The 19,740-nt window shown below is 44.1% G+C and overlaps 1 protein-coding gene across 2 annotated transcripts in view; it reads right to left on the reverse strand.

Moving 5' to 3' along the window:
• Nucleotides 1-4,585: 4,585 nt before the first annotated feature.
• Nucleotides 4,586-19,740, reverse strand: part of abat (4-aminobutyrate aminotransferase) — a 35,241-nt gene continuing 20,086 nt past the window's right edge. Inside the window, exons 3-16 of one of the 2 annotated variants that reach the window (XM_034295205.1) lie at nt 19,227-19,324; nt 18,392-18,421; nt 17,547-17,664; nt 14,156-14,205; nt 13,444-13,524; nt 12,963-13,055; nt 11,117-11,179; nt 10,939-11,002; nt 9,964-10,112; nt 9,692-9,829; nt 9,349-9,516; nt 9,086-9,232; nt 7,266-7,377; nt 4,586-6,254 (exon numbers count right to left, since the gene is read on the reverse strand). In XM_034295205.1, the coding sequence (XP_034151096.1) occupies nt 6,133-6,254; nt 7,266-7,377; nt 9,086-9,232; nt 9,349-9,516; nt 9,692-9,829; nt 9,964-10,112; nt 10,939-11,002; nt 11,117-11,179; nt 12,963-13,055; nt 13,444-13,524; nt 14,156-14,205; nt 17,547-17,664; nt 18,392-18,421; nt 19,227-19,324 (1,433 nt within the window). In that variant the 3' untranslated portion in view covers nt 4,586-6,132. Of the gene's footprint in view, nt 6,255-7,265; nt 7,378-7,472; nt 7,515-9,085; nt 9,233-9,348; nt 9,517-9,691; nt 9,830-9,963; nt 10,113-10,938; nt 11,003-11,116; nt 11,180-12,962; nt 13,056-13,443; nt 13,525-14,155; nt 14,206-17,546; nt 17,665-18,391; nt 18,422-19,226; nt 19,325-19,740 lie in introns of those variants that run through there. The other variant, XM_034295206.1, reaches the window with a different exon arrangement.

A 19,740-nucleotide genomic window follows, 5' to 3' on the forward strand; every position in this document is an offset into this window, starting at 1 on the left:
TTTCCCCAACCAAAAGCCCTAGGTTAATGGTAATGTCCGTGCTAAACTCAGAGCACGGTCCTCTGCCTATAATTCTGGGGACCTGGAGGCTTTGAGGAGATCCAGATATGACCGACAGAAGGCCAGCAGTGATGCCAAAAGAGACTACAGGGATAAGAGTCTAACTAGCACAGATCTGACCCCAGACGCATGTGGGGAGGGCTTCAACACATCATAGACTATAAAGAGAGGTATAGCCGTGATGCTGGACCCGCCACCTCGCTCCCTAATGAGCTCAACACCTATGTACGGTTTGAGGCGACCAAAACAATTGCTTCTAGAAGGCTTGTTGAGGACCAGGACGACTAGACTTTGCCTGACCGCGGCTGACGAGGAGAGTTTTAAAGAAGTGAACCGTCAGAAGTCACCAGGGCCAGATTCCAGGCCGTGACCTCAGAGGGAGCGCCGACCAGCTAGCCGAGGTTTTCACCTCCATATTCAACCTCTCCCTGTCTCTGTCTGTAGTCCCCTCCTGCTTCAAACAGACCACCATTGTCCCTGTACCGAAGAAACCTTCCATCACCTGCCTGAATGACTACCATCCTGTAGCACTGACCTCCACCATTATAAAGAGCGGCTGGTCTGAACCCACATCTGCTCCACACTTCCTGACACCTTGGACCCTTTTCAATTTGCATACCGCCCCAATAGATCTACGGACGATGCCATCGCCCTGACAACACAGCGCCCTCTCCCACCTGAAAAAAAACACATACGTGAGGATCCTGTTCCTGGACTACAACTCAGCATTCAATATTATTGTGCCCACCAAGCTTGTTCCTAAGCTCCGGACCCTGGGACTCAACACCTCCCTCTGCAACTGGATCCTGGACTCCAGGTGGTGAGAACAGGCAACCTCACCTCCTCTGTACTGACCCTGAGCACTGGAGCCCCCCAGGGCTGTGTACTCAGTCCCCTCCTGTACTTCCTGTTCATGCACGACTGCGTGGCCACACACAGCTCCAACACCATCCTGAAATTCATGGATGACACCACCATCCTGGGTTTCATCTCCAACAACGATAAGATGGATTACAGAGAGGAGGTAAAATCTGCCCAACAATGACTATACTTCCTGAGGAGACTCAAGAAGTTTGACATGTCTGTAAAAACTCACCAACATCTACAGGAGCATCTTCTCAGGCTGCATTTCTGCCTGGTACGGCAGCTGCTCCACTGCAGAACACAAGTCCCTCCAGAGGGTAGTGAAGTCTGCGGAGTGCACCATTGGCTGCCATTTTCCCTCCGTGCAAGGCATCTACCAAATACCAGTGGTTCCCAACAGCACACAATCCCAACCAGCAACAGCACACAATTCTGTTGTAGCCCTGGACAAGCACACCTAATTCAACTCAATGAGAGCCTGATAATTAGTTGACAAGTTGAATCAGCTGTGCTTGGCTGGGGCTACAATAAGACTATGTACTGTGAGGGGTACTTGAGGACCGTAGTTGGGAACCACTGCCATATACGATGCTAGGGGAAACCACGGAACATCATCAAAGATCACAGCCACCCAGGTTATGGTCAGTTCACACTGCTGCCGTGTGGTAGATGCAACCAGAGCATCAGGACACACACTTCCAGACTCACAAACAGTTTTTTCCCTCAGTCCACAAGGCTCATCAACCAACAACACTGATCCATGATCATACTGATCACACAAAAACTTTCTTTTCAGGTACAATGTGCACTAGAATATTCCCTCTCATGTGCCATTCATAAGCATACACTCATGTATCTATAATAATCAATACCCATATTGTGCATTTTCTCAATCCTACTCCTACGTTTACTCCTAGTTTACTTTATGTATATTATTGCCATACCTATTATACAGGTGCTGGTCATATCATTAGAATATTATTTCAGAAATTCCATTCAAAAAGTGAAGCTTGTATAATGTATACATTCATTCCACACAGACTGATATATTTCAAGTATTTATTTCTTTTAATTTTGATGATTATAACTGACAACTAATGAAAACCCCAAATTCAGTATCTCAGAAAATTTGAATATTGTGAAAAGGTTCAATATTGAAGACACCTGGTGCCACACACTAATCAGCTAATTAACCAAAACATCTGCAAAGGCCTTTAAATGGTCTCTCAGTCTAGTTCTGTAGGCTACACAATCATGGGGAAGATGGCTGACTTGACAGCTGTCCAAAAGATGACCATTGACACCTTGCACAAGGAGGGCAAGACACAAAAGGTCATAGCTAAAGAGGCTGGCTGTTCACAGAGCTCTGTGTCCAAGCACATTAATAGAGAGGCGAAGGGAAGGAAATTATGTGGTAGAATTAGGTGTACAAGCACTAGGGATAACCGCACCCTGGAGAGGATTGTGAAACAAAACCCATTCAAAAATGTGGGGGAGATTCACAAAGAGTGGACTGCAGCTGGAGTCAGTGCTTCAAGAACCACCACGCACAGACGTATGCAAGACATGGGTTTCAGCTGTCGCATTCCTTGTGTCAAGCCACTCTTGAACTAGACACAGCGTCAGAAGCGTCTCGCCTGGGCTAAAAACAAAAAGGACTGGACTGCTGCTGAGTTATGTTCTCTGATGAAAGTACATTTTGCATTTCCTTTGGAAATCAAGGTCCCAGAGTCTGGAGAAAGAGAGGAGAGGCACAGAATCCACATTGCTTGAAGTCCAGTGTAAAGTTTCCACAGTCAGTGATGGTTTGGGGTGCCATGTCATCTGCTGGTGTTGGTCCACTGAGGTCCAAGGTCAACACAGCCATCTACCAGGAAGTTTTACAGAACATGCTTCCTGCTGCTGACCTACTTTATGGAAATGCAGATTTCATTTTCCAACAAGACTTGGCACCTGCACACAGTGCCAAAGCTACCAGTACCTGGTTTAAGGACCATGGTATCCCTGTTCTTAATTGGCCAGCAAACTCGCCTGACCTTTACCCTATGGAAAGTCTATGGGGTATTGTGAAGAGGAAGATGCAGACCCAACAATGCAGAAGAGCTGAAGGCCACTTTCAGAGCAACCTGGGCTCTCATAACACCTGAGCAGTGCCACAGACTCCATGCCACGCCGCATTGCTGCAGTAATTCAGGCAAAAGGTGCCCCAACTAAGTATTGAGTGCTGTACATGCTCATACTTTTCATTTTCATACTTTTCTGTTGGCCAACATTTCTAAAAATATTTTTTTTGTATTGGTCTTAAGTTATATTCTAATTTTCGGAGATACTGAATTTAGGATTTTCATTAGTTGTCAGTTATAATCGTCACAATTAAAATAAATAAACATTTGAAATATACTAGTCTGTGTGTAATGAATGAATATAATACACAAGTTTCACTTTTTGAATGGAATTACTGAAATAAATAAACTTTTTGATGATATTCTAATTATATGACCAGCACCTGTATTCAATGCCACTACCCATCGCCTGCTAGTTTACAGTACTCTCTTTAAATAGCTGCTGTATATTATCGATACATTGTTCTGCTATATATCTTGCTTTATATATTTTTCTTAATGTTTACTATGTACATGCTGGGTGCCATGTCACAAGAATTTGATTGTGCAGGATGACGCTGTGTTTGGTGCATTTGACAAATAAACTTGCACTTGGGATCAAATGTACACAACTGTCATTCCCCTTTTCACCACCAGAGGGTGTAACTGTGTTGTCAGGTCACAGAGGAGGGCAGAGCTTCTGTGGCCAAAGCTCTGAAACCTACCCCTCCAATATCCCAGCAGGCTCTGAAACCTACCCCTCCAATATCCCAGCAGACTCTGAAACCTACCCCTCCAATTTACCAGCAGGCTCTGAAACCTACCCCTCCAATATCCCAGCAGGCTCTGAAACCTACCCCTCCAATATCCCAGCAGGCTCTGAAACCTACCCCTCCAATATCCCAGCAGGCTCTGAAACCTACCCCTCCAATATCCCAGCAGACTCTGAAACCTACCCCTCCAATTTACCAGCAGGCTCTGAAACCTACCCCTCCAATATCCCAGCAGGCTCTGAAACCTACCCCTCCAATATCCCAGCAGGCTCTGAAACCTACCCCTCCAATATCCCAGCAGGCTCTGAAACCTACCCCTCCAATATCCCAGCAGGCTCTGAAACCTACCCCTCCAATATCCCAGCAGGCTCTGAAACCTACCCCTCCAATATCCCAGCAGATTCTGAAGCCTACCCCTCCAATACCCCAGCAGATTCTGAAGCGGACCTGCTTTCTGCTGGACTGAAGGATCCTCATTGAAGACTGGAGGATCTTTATGTCTTTATGGGAAATGAACAGTTTTGGTTCTGTTTTTTTTCTGGATTGTCAACAAACAATGTTTAAATATCAGTATGTAGCCACCTTACACCTGTCAATCACAATGAGGTTCAGGTCTCTTTTGTTCACTTGTTGGCTAACTTTTTATTTTCACAAGAGACCTTTTAATGTCAAGGTGGGTAATTTTAGATTTTAGGAGAGAAGGGGGCAGAACCATGGGACTGGTGATCCCCTTGAAGAATAACAGAAATCTAAAATGGTGTACACACACACACACACACACACAAGAAATGTGATCACTGTTTATTTGAGGTTACATAGCATGGAGAGGATGATTCATAGGCAACAATAATTAGAGCCATCTGTAATAATGACAGGATAATCTGAGATAATCTTTAATGAATTAAACTCACAACATTGTAAACACCTCAATACTTCTCATAGTGTTAATTGTTAACAGGTCAATGACACAACAGATTTGACAGACACAATCATCACTGTAATCTTCATTATGGTCACGTCTTAAAGCCTCTACGGTCCTATCACAGAATATCTGGCTACTGCTGACAGACATATTGGCCTGCCAGGAACATCTGAGGGCTCATCCAGGACAGTGTAGACCCCTGCTACATCGTTTAATCCAGTTACCATTTAAAATTGAAATGTTTCCACCTTATATTACATGCCTTAGGCACCCATATACGCTATGTCAAAATAAATATTAGTCACTCCTGTGAAGAATGAGGCCTTTGAATTAAATTTAAGCACTTTCAAATAAAATGTTACTTCCTTTCATTTCAAATTCTGTTAAAATGTTGCTTCTTGAGGGGTGTCAGCATTTTCAATTAAGTTCAAGAATGTAATCGGATTTTAAGAACAGCTCTCAACTTAATTTCAGAATGTATCAGAAATGTTTTGTTTCACAAGGAAACTACATGAAAATAGCAAGATGCCAAACACTCTACTATGACTTTGGGTTCAAACAACAATGATATTTTCTCCTGGTCTGCTTTTACCACCAATGTCCAAAGGTCAATATAGTTTGTACATATTTATATCTGTGTCTTATGGATGTGCTGAGAAGGGGACGTCTTACTGCCCAGATGTACGACTCCGAAACCCAAGTCTCAGTTCCTTTAACCCAAAAAGCCTTTATGTATTATAAAAAGACACAGTGGTCTACATATCCTTCACCTTTCTCCTTCATAAAATCTGAATATTTAGGGTTGCCTGGGACATTAAATGCTCTCTTTTACCCATATCACATCATTTCCCAGATACAGCGTGATTTAACGCCAGCTCAAATGGGAACGATCATTACATTTCTTTAACGCCTCAGTGATACAGATAGAAGAGAATCCCCAGAGAATACAATGAGATGTACTGTAAGGTCAAGGTTCAAGGGTTAAAGGCTTGCATGCAGCGGCCATTTTGAATGAACAGAACCTTTTTTAGGCTTATCAGCTGCTCAAGTGGATAAATCAGGTACATTATTGTGCCTTCATGTTTTGGTGTACTGTGTGTATTTTGGAGTGGTTGGGTGTGTGTGGGCTTTAGTGTAATTAAAGGGTCTGTGTATTTGGGGGTAGTTGTAACAAGTGTGTGTGTTTTGGCGTTGTTGAAGGGTGTGTGTCTGTTTTGGCATAGTTTTGTGCTTGTGTGTTTTTCAGGGATTTCCTCTGAAGATAACTGTCAACTTGAATGTGTTAAAGTAAAGCCCTGCTATAGATGACAGCTGTTGTGCTTCCTCCCTCAGCTGGTCGGAACCCTGTCGGCTGGCGGGGTACCAGGAGGACGGGCCAGGGAGGGGTTCTAGAGAGGGTTCCTGTTGTGTTCTAGTTGTACTCTGCCAGGACGTCGTTGAACACGTTGAGGAAGATGTGGACGTGGTATTCCTTGAACACCAGAGCAGGACGGAAACGGATGGACCTATCTCCGCATCCTCCCAACAGAACACCTGGTGCAGAGAGGAGATGGTTAGTGTTACGTTCAGTATAAGCCTAGAATAACATGTTCCAATTGAAACAGTTATGTGGTTTTCATTACTGTCAGAGATGAAACAACATGCTTCCTACCTATAACGCTCAGAGACAGTACAACCTTTGAGCAATAACAAGTTGTTCCAGTATGCAATAACAACTAGAGATAACCAAGAGGAAAAGGACATGTGTGTTATGACTACTGAACGCTGTGCTTCTAAATAAAAACGAGTCCACCCATGGAGAAGTGTGAGTGGCTGAGTTGAATCCTACTGGCAGGCTCGTTCCTGGCTCAGTTGAGATCAATGGCTCTCTCCCTTCTGCAGAAGTGTCTTCTAAAACGTCTTTCTGACTCTTGGTGTAGTTCTTTCTCATTAGACAAATTAGACTATATAGAAGTTTGGTGAACTGAACCCAACAGTTACTCATTGTCTGTGTCAGTCATTATCTGTGTGTGTCAGTCATTATCTGTGTGTGTCAGTCATTATCTGTGTGTCAGTAATTGTCTGTGTCAGTCATTATGTGTGTGTGTCACTCTGTGTGTATTACTCATTGTCTGTGTCAGTCATTATCTGTGTGTGTCAGTCATTATGTGTGTGTCAGTAATTGTCTGTGTCAGTCATTATCTGTGTGTGTGTCAGTCATTATCTGTGTGTGTCATTATCTGTGTGTGTCAGTAATTGTCTGTGTCAGTCATTATCTGTGTGTGTCACTCATTGTGTGTGTTACTCATTGTCTGTGTCAGTCATTATCTGTGTGTGTCAGTCATTATCTCTGTGTGTCAGTAATTGTCTGTGTCAGTCATTATCTGTGTGTGTTACTCATTGTGTGTGTCAGTCATTATCTGTGTGTGTCACTCATTGTGTCTGTCAGTCATTGTCTGTGTTTGCCAGTCAGTGTGTGTGTCAGTCATTGCGTGTGTCACTCATTGTGTGTGTCACTCATTGTGTGTGTCAGTCAGTGTGTCTGTGTGTGTGTCTGTCTCTCACCCTTGTCCCGGGCTTTGATGAGGATGCTGTTGCGTGTGGCTTCATCACGGATGTCTACGGCACAGAATGTCCCCACTCCCCTCGCACTGCTCAACAGGTTAGGGTACTGGGCCTAAGGGTCAGGGGTCAGATGTTAGAACAACAGGTTAGGGTACTGGGCCTAGGGGTCAGGGGTCAGATGTTAGAACAACAGGTTAGGGTACTGGGCCTAGGGGTCAGATGTTAGAACAACAGGTTAGGGTACTGGGCCTAGGGGTCGGATGTTAGAACAACAGGTTAGGGTACTGGGCATGGGGGGGCAGGTGTTAGAACACACACAACTGTGGCTGTTAGAGTCCCTGTCTAAATACATGTAGTTATTAGAGTCCCTGTCTAAATACATGTAGTTATTAGAGTCCCTGTCTAAATACATGTAGTTGGTAGAGTCCCTGTCTAAATACATGTAGTTATTAGAGTCCCTGTCTAAATACCTGTAGTTGGTAGAGTCCCTGTCTAAATACCTGTAGTTGGTAGAGTCCCTTTCTAAATACATGTAGTTGGTAGAGTCCCTGTCTAAATACATGTAGTTGGTAGAGTCCCTGTCTAAATACCTGTAGTTATTAGAGTCCCTGTCTAAATACCTGTAGTTGGTAGAGTCCCTGTCTAAATACCTGTAGTTGGTAGAGTCCCTGTCTAAATACCTGTAGTTGGTAGAGTCCCTGTCTAAATACATGTAGTTGGTAGAGTCCCTGTCTAAATACTTGTAGTTATTAGAGTCCCTGTCTAAATACCTGTAGTTGGTAGAGTCCTTGTCTAAATACATGTAGTTGGTAGAGTCCCTGTCTAAATACCTGTAGTTGGTAGAGTCCCTGTCTAAATACATGTAGTTGGTAGAGTCCCTGTCTAAATACCTGTAGTTGGTAGAGTCCCTGTCTAAATACCTGTAGTTATTAGAGTCCCTGTCTAAATACCTGTAGTTATTAGAGTCCCTGTCTAAATACCTGTAGTTGGTAGAGTCCCTGTCTAAATACCTGTAGTTGGTAGAGTCCCTGTCTAAATACATGTAGTTGGTAGAGTCCCTGTCTAAATACCTGTAGTTATTAGAGTCCCTGTCTAAATACCTGTAGTTGGTAGAGTCCCTGTCTAAATACCTGTAGTTGGTAGAGTCCCTTTCTAAATACATGTAGTTGGTAGAGTCCCTGTCTAAATACATGTAGTTGGTAGAGTCCCTGTCTAAATACCTGTAGTTATTAGAGTCCCTGTCTAAATACCTGTAGTTGGTAGAGTCCCTGTCTAAATACCTGTAGTTGGTAGAGTCCCTGTCTAAATACCTGTAGTTGGTAGAGTCCCTGTCTAAATACATGTAGTTGGTAGAGTCCTTGTCTAAATACATGTAGTTGGTAGAGTCCCTGTCTAAATACCTGTAGTTGGTAGAGTCCCTGTCTAAATACATGTAGTTGGTAGAGTCCCTGTCTAAATACCTGTAGTTGGTAGAGTCCCTGTCTAAATACCTGTAGTTATTAGAGTCCCTGTCTAAATACCTGTAGTTGGTAGAGTCCCTGTCTAAATACCTGTAGTTGGTAGAGTCCCTGTCTAAATACATGTAGTTGGTAGAGTCCCTGTCTAAATACCTGTAGTTATTAGAGTCCCTGTCTAAATACCTGTAGTTGGTAGAGTCCTTGTCTAAATACCTGTAGTTGGTAGAGTCCCTGTCTAAATACCTGTAGTTGGTAGAGTCCCTGTCTAAATACATGTAGTTGGTAGAGTCCCTGTCTAAATACCTGTAGTTGGTAGAGTCCCTGTCTAAATACCTGTAGTTGGTAGAGTCCCTGTCTAAATACCTGTAGTTGGTAGAGTCCCTGCAGCAGAGCCTTCCCAGATCGTGACACCTCCTCTAGAAGGTTCTCTCTGCGAATCACGTTCAGAACCTCTGCAAGTAACAGGTTCTTCGACGGGTCACCCATCCATGTGTTGAAGATACGGTAGGGCTGAGAGGAACACACATTATACGCTCTGTTAATGGTATATATACATAATAAATGGCGTGTACACAATGTGTGTGCGTTGCGTGTGTCTCAGTGTGTGTGCAGAGGGTTCTGCGTACCTTGTCTGCCTGGAACTCGTCTTTATGGTAGAACCCTCCAGTGAGCATCTTCTTGCTGAAGGAGACGATGTCAGCAGGGTCCTCCATCCCCCAGTGCTCATGAGCCCAGAACTTCCCTGTGGCGCCACAACCCGTTTGGACCTCATCCACATGGAAGGCACAGCCATGCTGGGGGGGGGGGGGGGGGCAATATTGGTTTGTCTCTTTGATTTATTGATTACTGTTAAATTATTGTCAAACTGATTTGAGAGTCATACACCAGTTGTCTTCTAGCGTTGATCCTATCTCACCCTAGTTAATATATTCCGGCTCTAGCCTGCCTTTTGTACCCCCCCCCCTCCACCTTGTGTGCGATGTTCCGTAGTTTCCTGAAGAAGTCTGGTGAGGCGTGATTGTCTCCACCTTCAGCCTGGATGGGTTCAATGATGATCCCAGCCACCGGCCGGCCCTTCTGACGCCACTGTACTATCAGGTCCTCCACCTAGGACATACAGAGGGTTAACATCCACACCTCCTCCCTCCCCTACACACACACACACACACACACACACACCTCCTCCCTCCACTACACACACCTCCTTCCCGACACAAACACACCCTTCCCGAAACACACACCTCCTCTAGGCAGCGAGCCTCTTCTTGTGCATTCTCCCTGGTGAACTCTTCTAGAGGATACTTCAGTTTAGGGAAAGGGGCGATCGGCCAATCAAATGATGGCACGTCCAGCTTGTGGATGGCTTTGGAGTGCGTTGTTGCTAGGCAACCTGAAAACCGATAAGACATCATAAATCGTTACGTTGTTCTTAGTGGGTCAGGAAAAGGCCTTTCCATTATCCTAATCTAGATAGAAATGTCCTCTACATCAGTGTGATAATGGTGTCACGGTAGATAAACATCACATCTCTGTATCAGTGTGATAATGGTGTCACGGTAGATAAACATCACATCTCTGTATCAGTGTGATAATGGTGTCACGGTAGATAGACATCACATCTCTGTATCAGTGTGATAATGGTGTCACGGTAGATAAACATCACATCTCTGTATCAGTGTGATAATGGTGTCACGGTAGATAAACATCACATCTCTGTATCAGTGTGATAATGGTGTCACGGTAGATAGACATCACATCTCTGTATCAGTGTGATAACGGTGTCACGGTAGATAAACATCACATCTCTGTATCAGTGTGATAATGGTGTCACGGTAGATAAACATCACATCTCTGTATCAGTGTGATAATGGTGTCACGGTAGATAGACATCACATCTCTGTATCAGTGTGATAATGGTGTCACGGTAGATAGACATCACATCTCTGTATCAGTGTGATAATGGTGTCACGGTAGATAGACATCACATCTCTGTATCAGTGTGATAATGGTGTCACGGTAGATAGACATCACATCTCTGTATCAGTGTGATAATGGTGTCACGGTAGATAAACATCACATCTCTGTATCAGTGTGATAATGGTGTCACAGGATAGACCACTCCTTTTTAATTCTCATGTGTTTCTATTGATGTCTCCATTGTAGCCTGTGCTTTTGTAAACTCCAACTTTTCTGGAACATTCTAAATCCTGACTGACCCATAGTCCGCCCGTGAAATCCACCCATGAATGACAGGATGCTGAGGTTTGGACAGCCAGGGCTCTGAGAGAGTTTAAAACAATAATAAAAAAACATGATATATATATTTATATATATATATTTGGCATAACAATAATGTTTATTTTTGTTGTTGTTGATAAAAGCAATTTGACCCACCTGGTTGATCATACATGATCTGATGTCCTCTTCAGAAGGGTTGTTATGGCCCCTCTCCTTATTCTGAGACAGACAGTTTATATATTATGTAAATATACACCAATCAGCCATAACATTATGACCACCTGCCTATTATATACACCAATCAGCCATAACATTATGACCACCTGCCTATTATATACATCAATCAGCCATAACATTATGACCACCTGCCTATTATATACACCAATCAGCCATAACATTATGACCACCTGCCTATTATATACACCAATCAGCCATAACATTGACCACCTGCCTATTATATACACCAATCAGCCATAACATTATGACCACCTGCCTATTATATACATCAATCAGCCATAACATTATGACCACCTGCCTATTATATACACCAATCAGCCATAACATTATGACCACCTGCCTATTATATACATCAATCAGCCATAACATTATGACCACCTGCCTATTATATACATCAATCAGCCATAACATTATGACCACCTGCCTATTATATACACCAATCAGCCATAACATTATGACCACCTGCCTATTATATACATCAATCAGCCATAACATTATCACCACCTGCCTATTATATACACCAATCAGCCATAACATTATGACCACCTGCCTATTATATACATCAATCAGCCATAACATTATGACCACCTGCCTATTATATACACCAATCAGCCATAACATTATGACCACCTGCCTATTATATACACCAATCAGCCATAACATTATGACCACCTGCCTATTATTATATAGGTCCCCCTTTTGCCGCCAAAACAGCCCTGACCTGTCGAGGCATGGACTACCCTAGACCTCTGAAGGTGTGCTGTGATATCTGGTACCAAGATGTTGGCAGTAGATCCTTTAGTTCCTGTAAGTTGTGAGGTGGGGCCTCCATGGATCGGACTTGTTTGTCCAGAACATCCCACAGATGCTCGATTGGATTGAAATATGGGGAATGTGGAAGCCAAGTCAACACCTAGAACTTGTTGATGTGTTCCTCAAACCATTCCGGAACCATTTTTGCTTTGTGGCAGGGCGCTTAAAGAGACCAATGCCATCAAGGAATACCGTTGCCATGAAAGGGTGTACATGGACATTAACAATGCTTAGGTAGGTGGTACGTGTCAAAGTAACATCCACATGAATGGCAGGATCCAAAGTTTCCCAGCAGAACATTGCCTAAACCATCACAATGCCTCCGCCGGCTTGCCTCCTTCCCATAGTGCATCCTGGTGCCATGTGTTCTCCAGGTAAGCCACACACACGCACCCAGCCATCCACGTGATGTAACAGAAAACGTGATTCATCAGACCAGGCCACCTTCTTCCATTGGTCCATAGTCCAGTTCTGATGCTCACGTGCCCATTGTAGGTGCTTTCGGCAGTGGACAGGGGTCAGCATGGGCACCCTGACTGGTCTGCGGCTACACAGGTGTTCTGACACCTATCAGTACCAGTATTAACTTTTTCAGCAATTTGTCCTGTTTCCGGTTCACCGTTCACCTCTTTTCCTTCCTTGGACCACTTTTGATAGGTACTGACCCCTGCAGACCGGGAACACCCCACAAGGGCTGCAGTTTTGGAGATGCTCTGACCCAGTCGTCTAGCCGTCACAATTTGGTCAAAGTCTCTCAGATCCTTACGCTTGCCCATTTTTCCTGTTTCAACTTTGAGGACAGAATGTTCACTTGCTGCCTAGTATATCCTACCATGATAACGAGATTATCAGTGTTATTCACTTCACCTGTCAGTGGTCATAATGTTATGGCTGATGGGTGTATCGGTGTTATTCACTATCATTACTGTATATATGAATGTTTAATACTCACTCTATACCAGATGAACATGGATTTAAATGCATTCTCATTTGAACAGGATCCACATGCCATAGTCTGAGCACGACTCATTCCCGAAGGAGATACCTGGAAAGAGCAGGGAGAGAAGGAGGTATAAGAGAGGGAGAAGAGGTGGAGAGGAGGAGAAGAAGAGGGGGAGAGTAGGAGAAGAGGGGGAGAGTAGGAGGAGAAGAGGGGGAGAAGAGGAGGAGAAAAGTGGGATAGGAGGAGGAGAAGAGGGAAATGGAGAAAGTGGAGTAGGAGGGGGTAAAGAAGGGGAAAAATTAGGAGGAGTGGGAAGAGGAGGAGGAAAAGGGGAAATAGGATGAGAAGAGGGATGGGAATGTGGAGAGCAGGAGGAGGAGGAGGTGGGTTAACTTACAGGTGTAACATGAAAACACCTTCAGCATTTTATTCACTTTTTCAAAAGCTTTTCAAAGCGTATGCAAAGTGCGGTTGTGTGTGGGGCACTCACAGAGAGGAGGCTTTCTGCCAGCTTCTCTGGGAAGTTCTCTGGTGGCAGGATCCCAAGAGCTGGTCTGTTAACAAATGCACTCTGAGAGAGAAGAGACGGCAGACAGGAGAATCAGCTAAATCCAACCACTTCTGAGTGAAATGTATGTAATGTTACGGTCTCACAATAGTTGCCTAAACATGTTTGCTTTGGCATCAGTGGAAACCATCCAAGCCAATAAAGCACTGGATTAATTTAACTGAGAAAAAGAAAGGGAGACTTTGCTTTCACATCCGGGTCTTTGTTATTCATGCTAATGAAGTTGAATCTGAAAGACTTTGCCATGAGAATCATGGTGAACAAGTAAAACTGCCAAATAAACAGAAAACTGATTGTCAACATAAATCACTGCTGATTAGTTTCTTCACTGCTGAAGCACTTTCAAACAGCAGAAACAAGAGGCTGCGGGGTGATGCCGCAAGTACGTTATGCCTCGCAGAAACTGGTACGCCTGTCCAAAGTAAATCTACAATAAAATGTAATAGAAATAATAAAACAGCTGAAATGTGTAATACAGTCAGACAACCTAATACACAAAGAAAAAAAACGTTCACGACTTTCACAAATCAAAACTCAAGACAGCATCGTCCAGTGCACTACACAGGAAACAAACAAATGGACAAACGCAGACAAACAAGCTCATTGTTTTGAATGCAAGGTGGAATTTACCTACCATATTGTTAGGGTTGGAAAGCACTTTCATGAGCGAGGGATGGCTATATCCTGGGAGGGAAAAAGAGACACAGATCACCACATGCAGCTGTTATCACCTCATTATAACCACTTCAACCCACTGAGCAGAATACATGTGGAGCGATCAGCGACCCAGGAGACATTAGACACATCTACAAGTCAAACTGAATCTAGAACTACTAAAGACAGAATGTGTTTTCATGTTATTGTGTACAGCTTTATAAAGATCTGTCAATACATAAATATTGACTTTTATCAGCCTCACATGAAGATCTGTAGAGCAGTTCCGCTTTCCTCCACTAGGGAGCAGCGTGGGACCCTAATAGACAGTTCAGTCAGTCACATTATCCTAATGTCCTATTTCCCAGCAGGCCCGGGTTCAAATACTTTCCAGTATATTAAGCATCTGCTTACGTCTGCCAAGAGAGCCAGATGGAACTGTAGTGTTAGCCAGGAAAGCTCATCGAAGCACAGAACATTTTATTTGAAATAATTTGAAGAAGTATTTGACCTCAGTTCAGCTGTCTGTCTGTGTGTGTGTCTCTGTCAGTGTGTCTGTGTCTTTCTGTCTGTCGGTCTTTCAGTCTGTGTGTGTATATATGTGTCATTGCTTCCCAGTCTGTGTGTATGTGTATCTGTGCATGTGTGTGTGTGTCTGTGTGTGTATATATGTGTCATTGCTTCCCAGTCTGTGTGTGTGTGTATTTGTGCGTGCGTGTGTATGTATTTGTGCATATCTGTGTGTATACATGTATCTGTGCGTCTGTGGGGGGGGGGGGGGGGGGTTGTGAGAGTGGCTAATAACTTGATGAATCATTGAGCTGTCTCCATGCAGTCTGTTAGAGGAAGGTAATTGGATGACATTCATAATAAATTCTGACACACCACAACCTCTTCACTGGCATCTGGCCTCTGTGTGTGTGTGTATTTGTGCCTGTGTGTGTATAGTTGTGTGTGTGTGTGTGTGTGTATTTGTGCCTTTGTGTGTGTATTTGTGCCTGTGTGTGTATAGTTGTGTGTGTGTGTGTTTGTATGAAACCTCTTAGTGAGGTGTCGACAAGTTGTCACAGTCACTTTACATCGTAAAATGCTTCTGGCAACCCTAGCAACAAGGGCTTCGTGTTACCATGGCAGCACTGGAGAGAATAGATAACTGTCCTACTGATATCCTCACTTCCCCTAACCTCATCTGTAGAGGGTAATGTTTCTCAGTACCCCAACCTCATCTGTAGAGGGTAATGTTTCTCAGTACCCCAACCTCATCTGTAGAGGGTAATGTTTCTCACTACCCCTAACCTCATCTGTAGAGGGTAATGTTTCTCAGTACCCCAACCTCAACTGTAGAGGGTAATGTTTCTCAGTACCCCAACCTCATCTGTAGAGGGTAATGTTTCTCACTACCCCTAACCTCAACTGTAGAGGGTATTGTTTCTCACTACCCCTAACCTCAACTGTAGTGGGTAATGTTTCTCACTACCCCCAACCTCATCTGTAGAGGGTAATGTTTCTCAGTACCCCAACCTCATCTGTAGAGAGTAATGTTTCTTTCACTTTGATATGTTTAGTTGATCAGTGGCATAAACTCACTATTAAATCCAATATGATTTCATGTTATAACACAATAAGTATGTTAATATGCCCCTTTTTATTTGTTTATGATGACTGGGATCTGACCACATTTAACCAGGACACTGGGGTTAACAACCCTACTCTTATGATGACTGGGATCTGACCACATTTAACCAGGACACTGGGGTTAACAACCCTACTCTTATGATGACTGGGATCTGACCACATTTAACCAGGACACTGGGGTTAACAACCCTACTCTTATGATGACTGGGATCTGACCACATTTAACCAGGACACTGGGGTTTACAACCCTACTCTTATGATGACTGGGATCTGACCACATTTAACCAGGACACTGGGGTTTACAACCCTACTCTTATGTTGACTGGGATCTGACCACATTTAACCAGGACACTGGGGTTTACAACCCTACTCTTATGATGACTGGGATCTGACCACATTTAACCAGGACACTGGGGTTTACAACCCTACTCTTATGATGACTGGGATCTGACCACATTTAACCAGGACACTGGGGTTAACAACCCTACTCTTATGATGACTGGGATCTGACCACATTTAACCAGGACACTGGGGTTTACAACCCTACTCTTATGATGACTGGGATCTGACCACATTTAACCAGGACACTGGGGTTAACAACCCTACTCTTATGATGACTGGGATCTGACCACATTTAACCAGGACACTGGGGTTAACAACCCTACTCTTATGATGACTGGGATCTGACCACATTTAACCAGGACACTGGGGTTTACAACCCTACTCTTATGATGACTGGGATCTGACCACATTTAACCAGGACACTGGGGTTAACAACCCTACTCTTATGATGACTGGGATCTGACCACATTTAACCAGGACACTGGGGTTTACAACCCTACTCTTATGATGACTGGGATCTGACCACATTTAACCAGGACACTGGGGTTTACAACCCTACTCTTATGATGACTGGGATCTGACCACATTTAACCAGGACACTGGGGTTTACAACCCTACTCTTATGATGACTGGGATCTGACCACATTTAACCAGGACACTGGGGTTTACAACCCTACTCTTATGATGACTGGGATCTGACCACATTTAACCAGGACACTGGGGTTTACAACCCTACTCTTATGATGACTGGGATCTGACCACATTTAACCAGGACACTGGGGTTAACAACCCTACTCTTATGATGACTGGGATCTGACCACATTTAACCAGGACACTGGGGTTTACAACCCTACTCTTATGATGACTGGGATCTGACCACATTAAGCCAGGACACTGGGGTTAACAACCCTACTCTTATGATGACTGGGATCTGACCACATTTAGCCAGGACACTCGTTTCTTAGGACTTGAGCTGAAGGACAGAGGGCAGTGCCAATCTGATACTACGGAAATAATTCAGAAAAGAGCAATTTATCTGCACCAAGCCGCTTCATAGTTAACTAATAAACACTCCACCTGACCTCAGACACCTGCCAACAATGTAATCATTAACTCAACCGTATTAGAGGAGATCTGTGTACTAACCAATAGGGATGGAGGAGATCTGTGTACTAACCAATAGGGATGGAGGATATCTGTGTACTAACCAATAAGGATGGAGGAGATCTGTGTACTAACCAATAGGGATGGAGGATATCTGTGTACTAACCAATAAGGATGGAGGAGATCTGTGTACTAACCAATAGGGATAGAGGAGTTCTGTGTACAAACCAATAAGGATAGAGGAGATCTGTGTACTAACCAATAAGGATAGAGGAGATCTGTGTACTAACCAATAGGGATAGAGGAGATTTGTGTGTACACGTCCAACATGCGGTTTCCGTCCACATCGACCAGGTAGTTCCCTCTGCTCTCCTCATAGTTACAGAAAAAATTGATTGCTCCCACGTTCTGTAGAGGGAGACAGGGTAAGTTTGTGTGTGTCTGTGTCTGGAATATGAGATTTCTCTAAGCACCATTTCTTTTCAAAGGAAGTTCTTATGTAACAACAAAGGAAGTGTCTCAGTCAGTAAAATGAAGTGACACACACACAAACACACACACACAAAAACCTCCCCCGTAAAGACAGACTCAGACACAGCAGGCGGACTAGAAAGATGGAGGAACCAGAAGCATCCGTTTATCTGGCTTTAGAGGGGCAAATGGCTTTACCTCAGATAACCAGAGGATTCTGTTTTTTCCAACCTTACTGAAGGTGGAGGGAGAAATGCAAAGACAGAGACAAAGAGACAGAAAGAAAACTAGTAGGGTGAGAGAGAAGGATCAGAAACCAGAATGTTAGGTAGGTGAGAGACAAGGACAGAGGAGGAGTTATCATTGTAACATAATTACTTCCTGTTATCTCAGTCAGAGAAAGGCTAATGTAATCATCATGTCATTCACTGATGAAAACAGGCTGTGTGTGTTCTGTTTGTGTGTGTGTGTGTTCTGTTTGTTTGTGTGTGTGTGTTCGTGTTCTGTTTGTGTGTATATAGTGTATATATATATATATATATGTCTGTGGTGTGCAAGTACTCATGCAAGCTTGTACATTTTTCCCCCATCATCAAATAATCTACTTGTGCACGCACGCACGCACGCACGCACGCACGCACGCACACACACGATCACAACGTACCTGCATTTCTCCCAACTGTTTGGCCAGCTCCTGAGGAGGGAGACACAGAGTTATCTCAGGGTGGTTTCTGGACATCATGTGTCTGAGGGTGTGGGTTTAGTCCACTGTGTTCCCACGTGTCTGAGGGTGTGGGTTTAGTCCACTGTGTTCCCATGTGTCTGAGAGTGTGGGTTTAGTCCACTGTGTTCCCACGTGTCTGAGGGTGTGGGTTTAGTCCACTGTGTTCCCACGTGTCTGAGGGTGTGGGTTTAGTCCACTGTGTTCCCATGTGTCTGAGGGTGTGGGTTTAGTCCACTGTGTTCCCACGTGTCTGAGGGTGTGGGTTTAGTCCACTGTGTTCCCACGTGTCTGAGGGTGTGGGTTTAGTCCACTGTGTTCCCACGTGTCTGAGGGTGTGGGTTTAGTCCACTGTGTTCCCACGTGTCTGAGGGTGTGGGTTTAGTCCACTGTGTTCCCACGTGTCTGAGGGTGTGGGTTTAGTCCACTGTGTTCCCACGTGTCTGAGGGTGTGGGTTTAGTCCACTGTGTTCCCACGTGTCTGAGGGTGTGGGTTTAGTCCACTGTGTTCCCACGTGTCTGAGGGTGTGGGTTTAGTCCACTGTGTTCCCACGTGTCTGAGGGTGTGGGTTTAGTCCACTGTGTTCCCATGTGTCTGAGGGTGTGGGTTTAGTCCACTGTGTTCCCTTTGCTAGGTCACAATAACACATTTTAACAGATGACAACTGTGCTGCCCATTCATTAAGCCATTACTGACACGAGGGAAAGCCGAGCCAGCACCGGGAAAACTGTGTGTGTGGCATGGTTGTGTGGGTTGTGTGTGGAGTGTGTTTAGTACCTTGGAGCGGGGTCCGGGGACCTCTGTCTTCATGGAGGGCCCATCGTATTCAAACTCCACCTGAGTCTTAGGAGCTGCTTTACTCGCAAACCTGCAGCCTGGCGATTAATTGACAGGGTTCAGACAATGACACAATGCTGACCAGGTCAAACATAGACCCACACGTCAGGCTGAACCACAAACATGACTGTGATAAGCCTGTTACAAGGCTATGTCATAAAGCCTTGTTATAAGGCTATGTCACATAGCTATGTCATTAGGGTATGTCAGATAGCCTTGTTATAAGGCTCTGTCACAAAGCTATGTCATTAGGGTATGTCAGATAGCCTTGTTATAAGGCTCTGTCACAAAGCTATGTCATTAGGGTATGTCAGATAGCCTTGGTATAAGGCTATGTTACAAAGCTATGTCATAAAGCCTTGTTATAAGGATATGTCATAAAGCCTTGTCATACTGCAAAGGAATAAATGTATGCAAGTGGTGCTAATTAAGTTCCTATAAAATGTTTACCCCT

Source organism: Esox lucius, chromosome 11, assembly GCF_011004845.1.
Source record: "Esox lucius isolate fEsoLuc1 chromosome 11, fEsoLuc1.pri, whole genome shotgun sequence".
Lineage (NCBI taxonomy): Eukaryota > Metazoa > Chordata > Actinopteri > Esociformes > Esocidae > Esox > Esox lucius.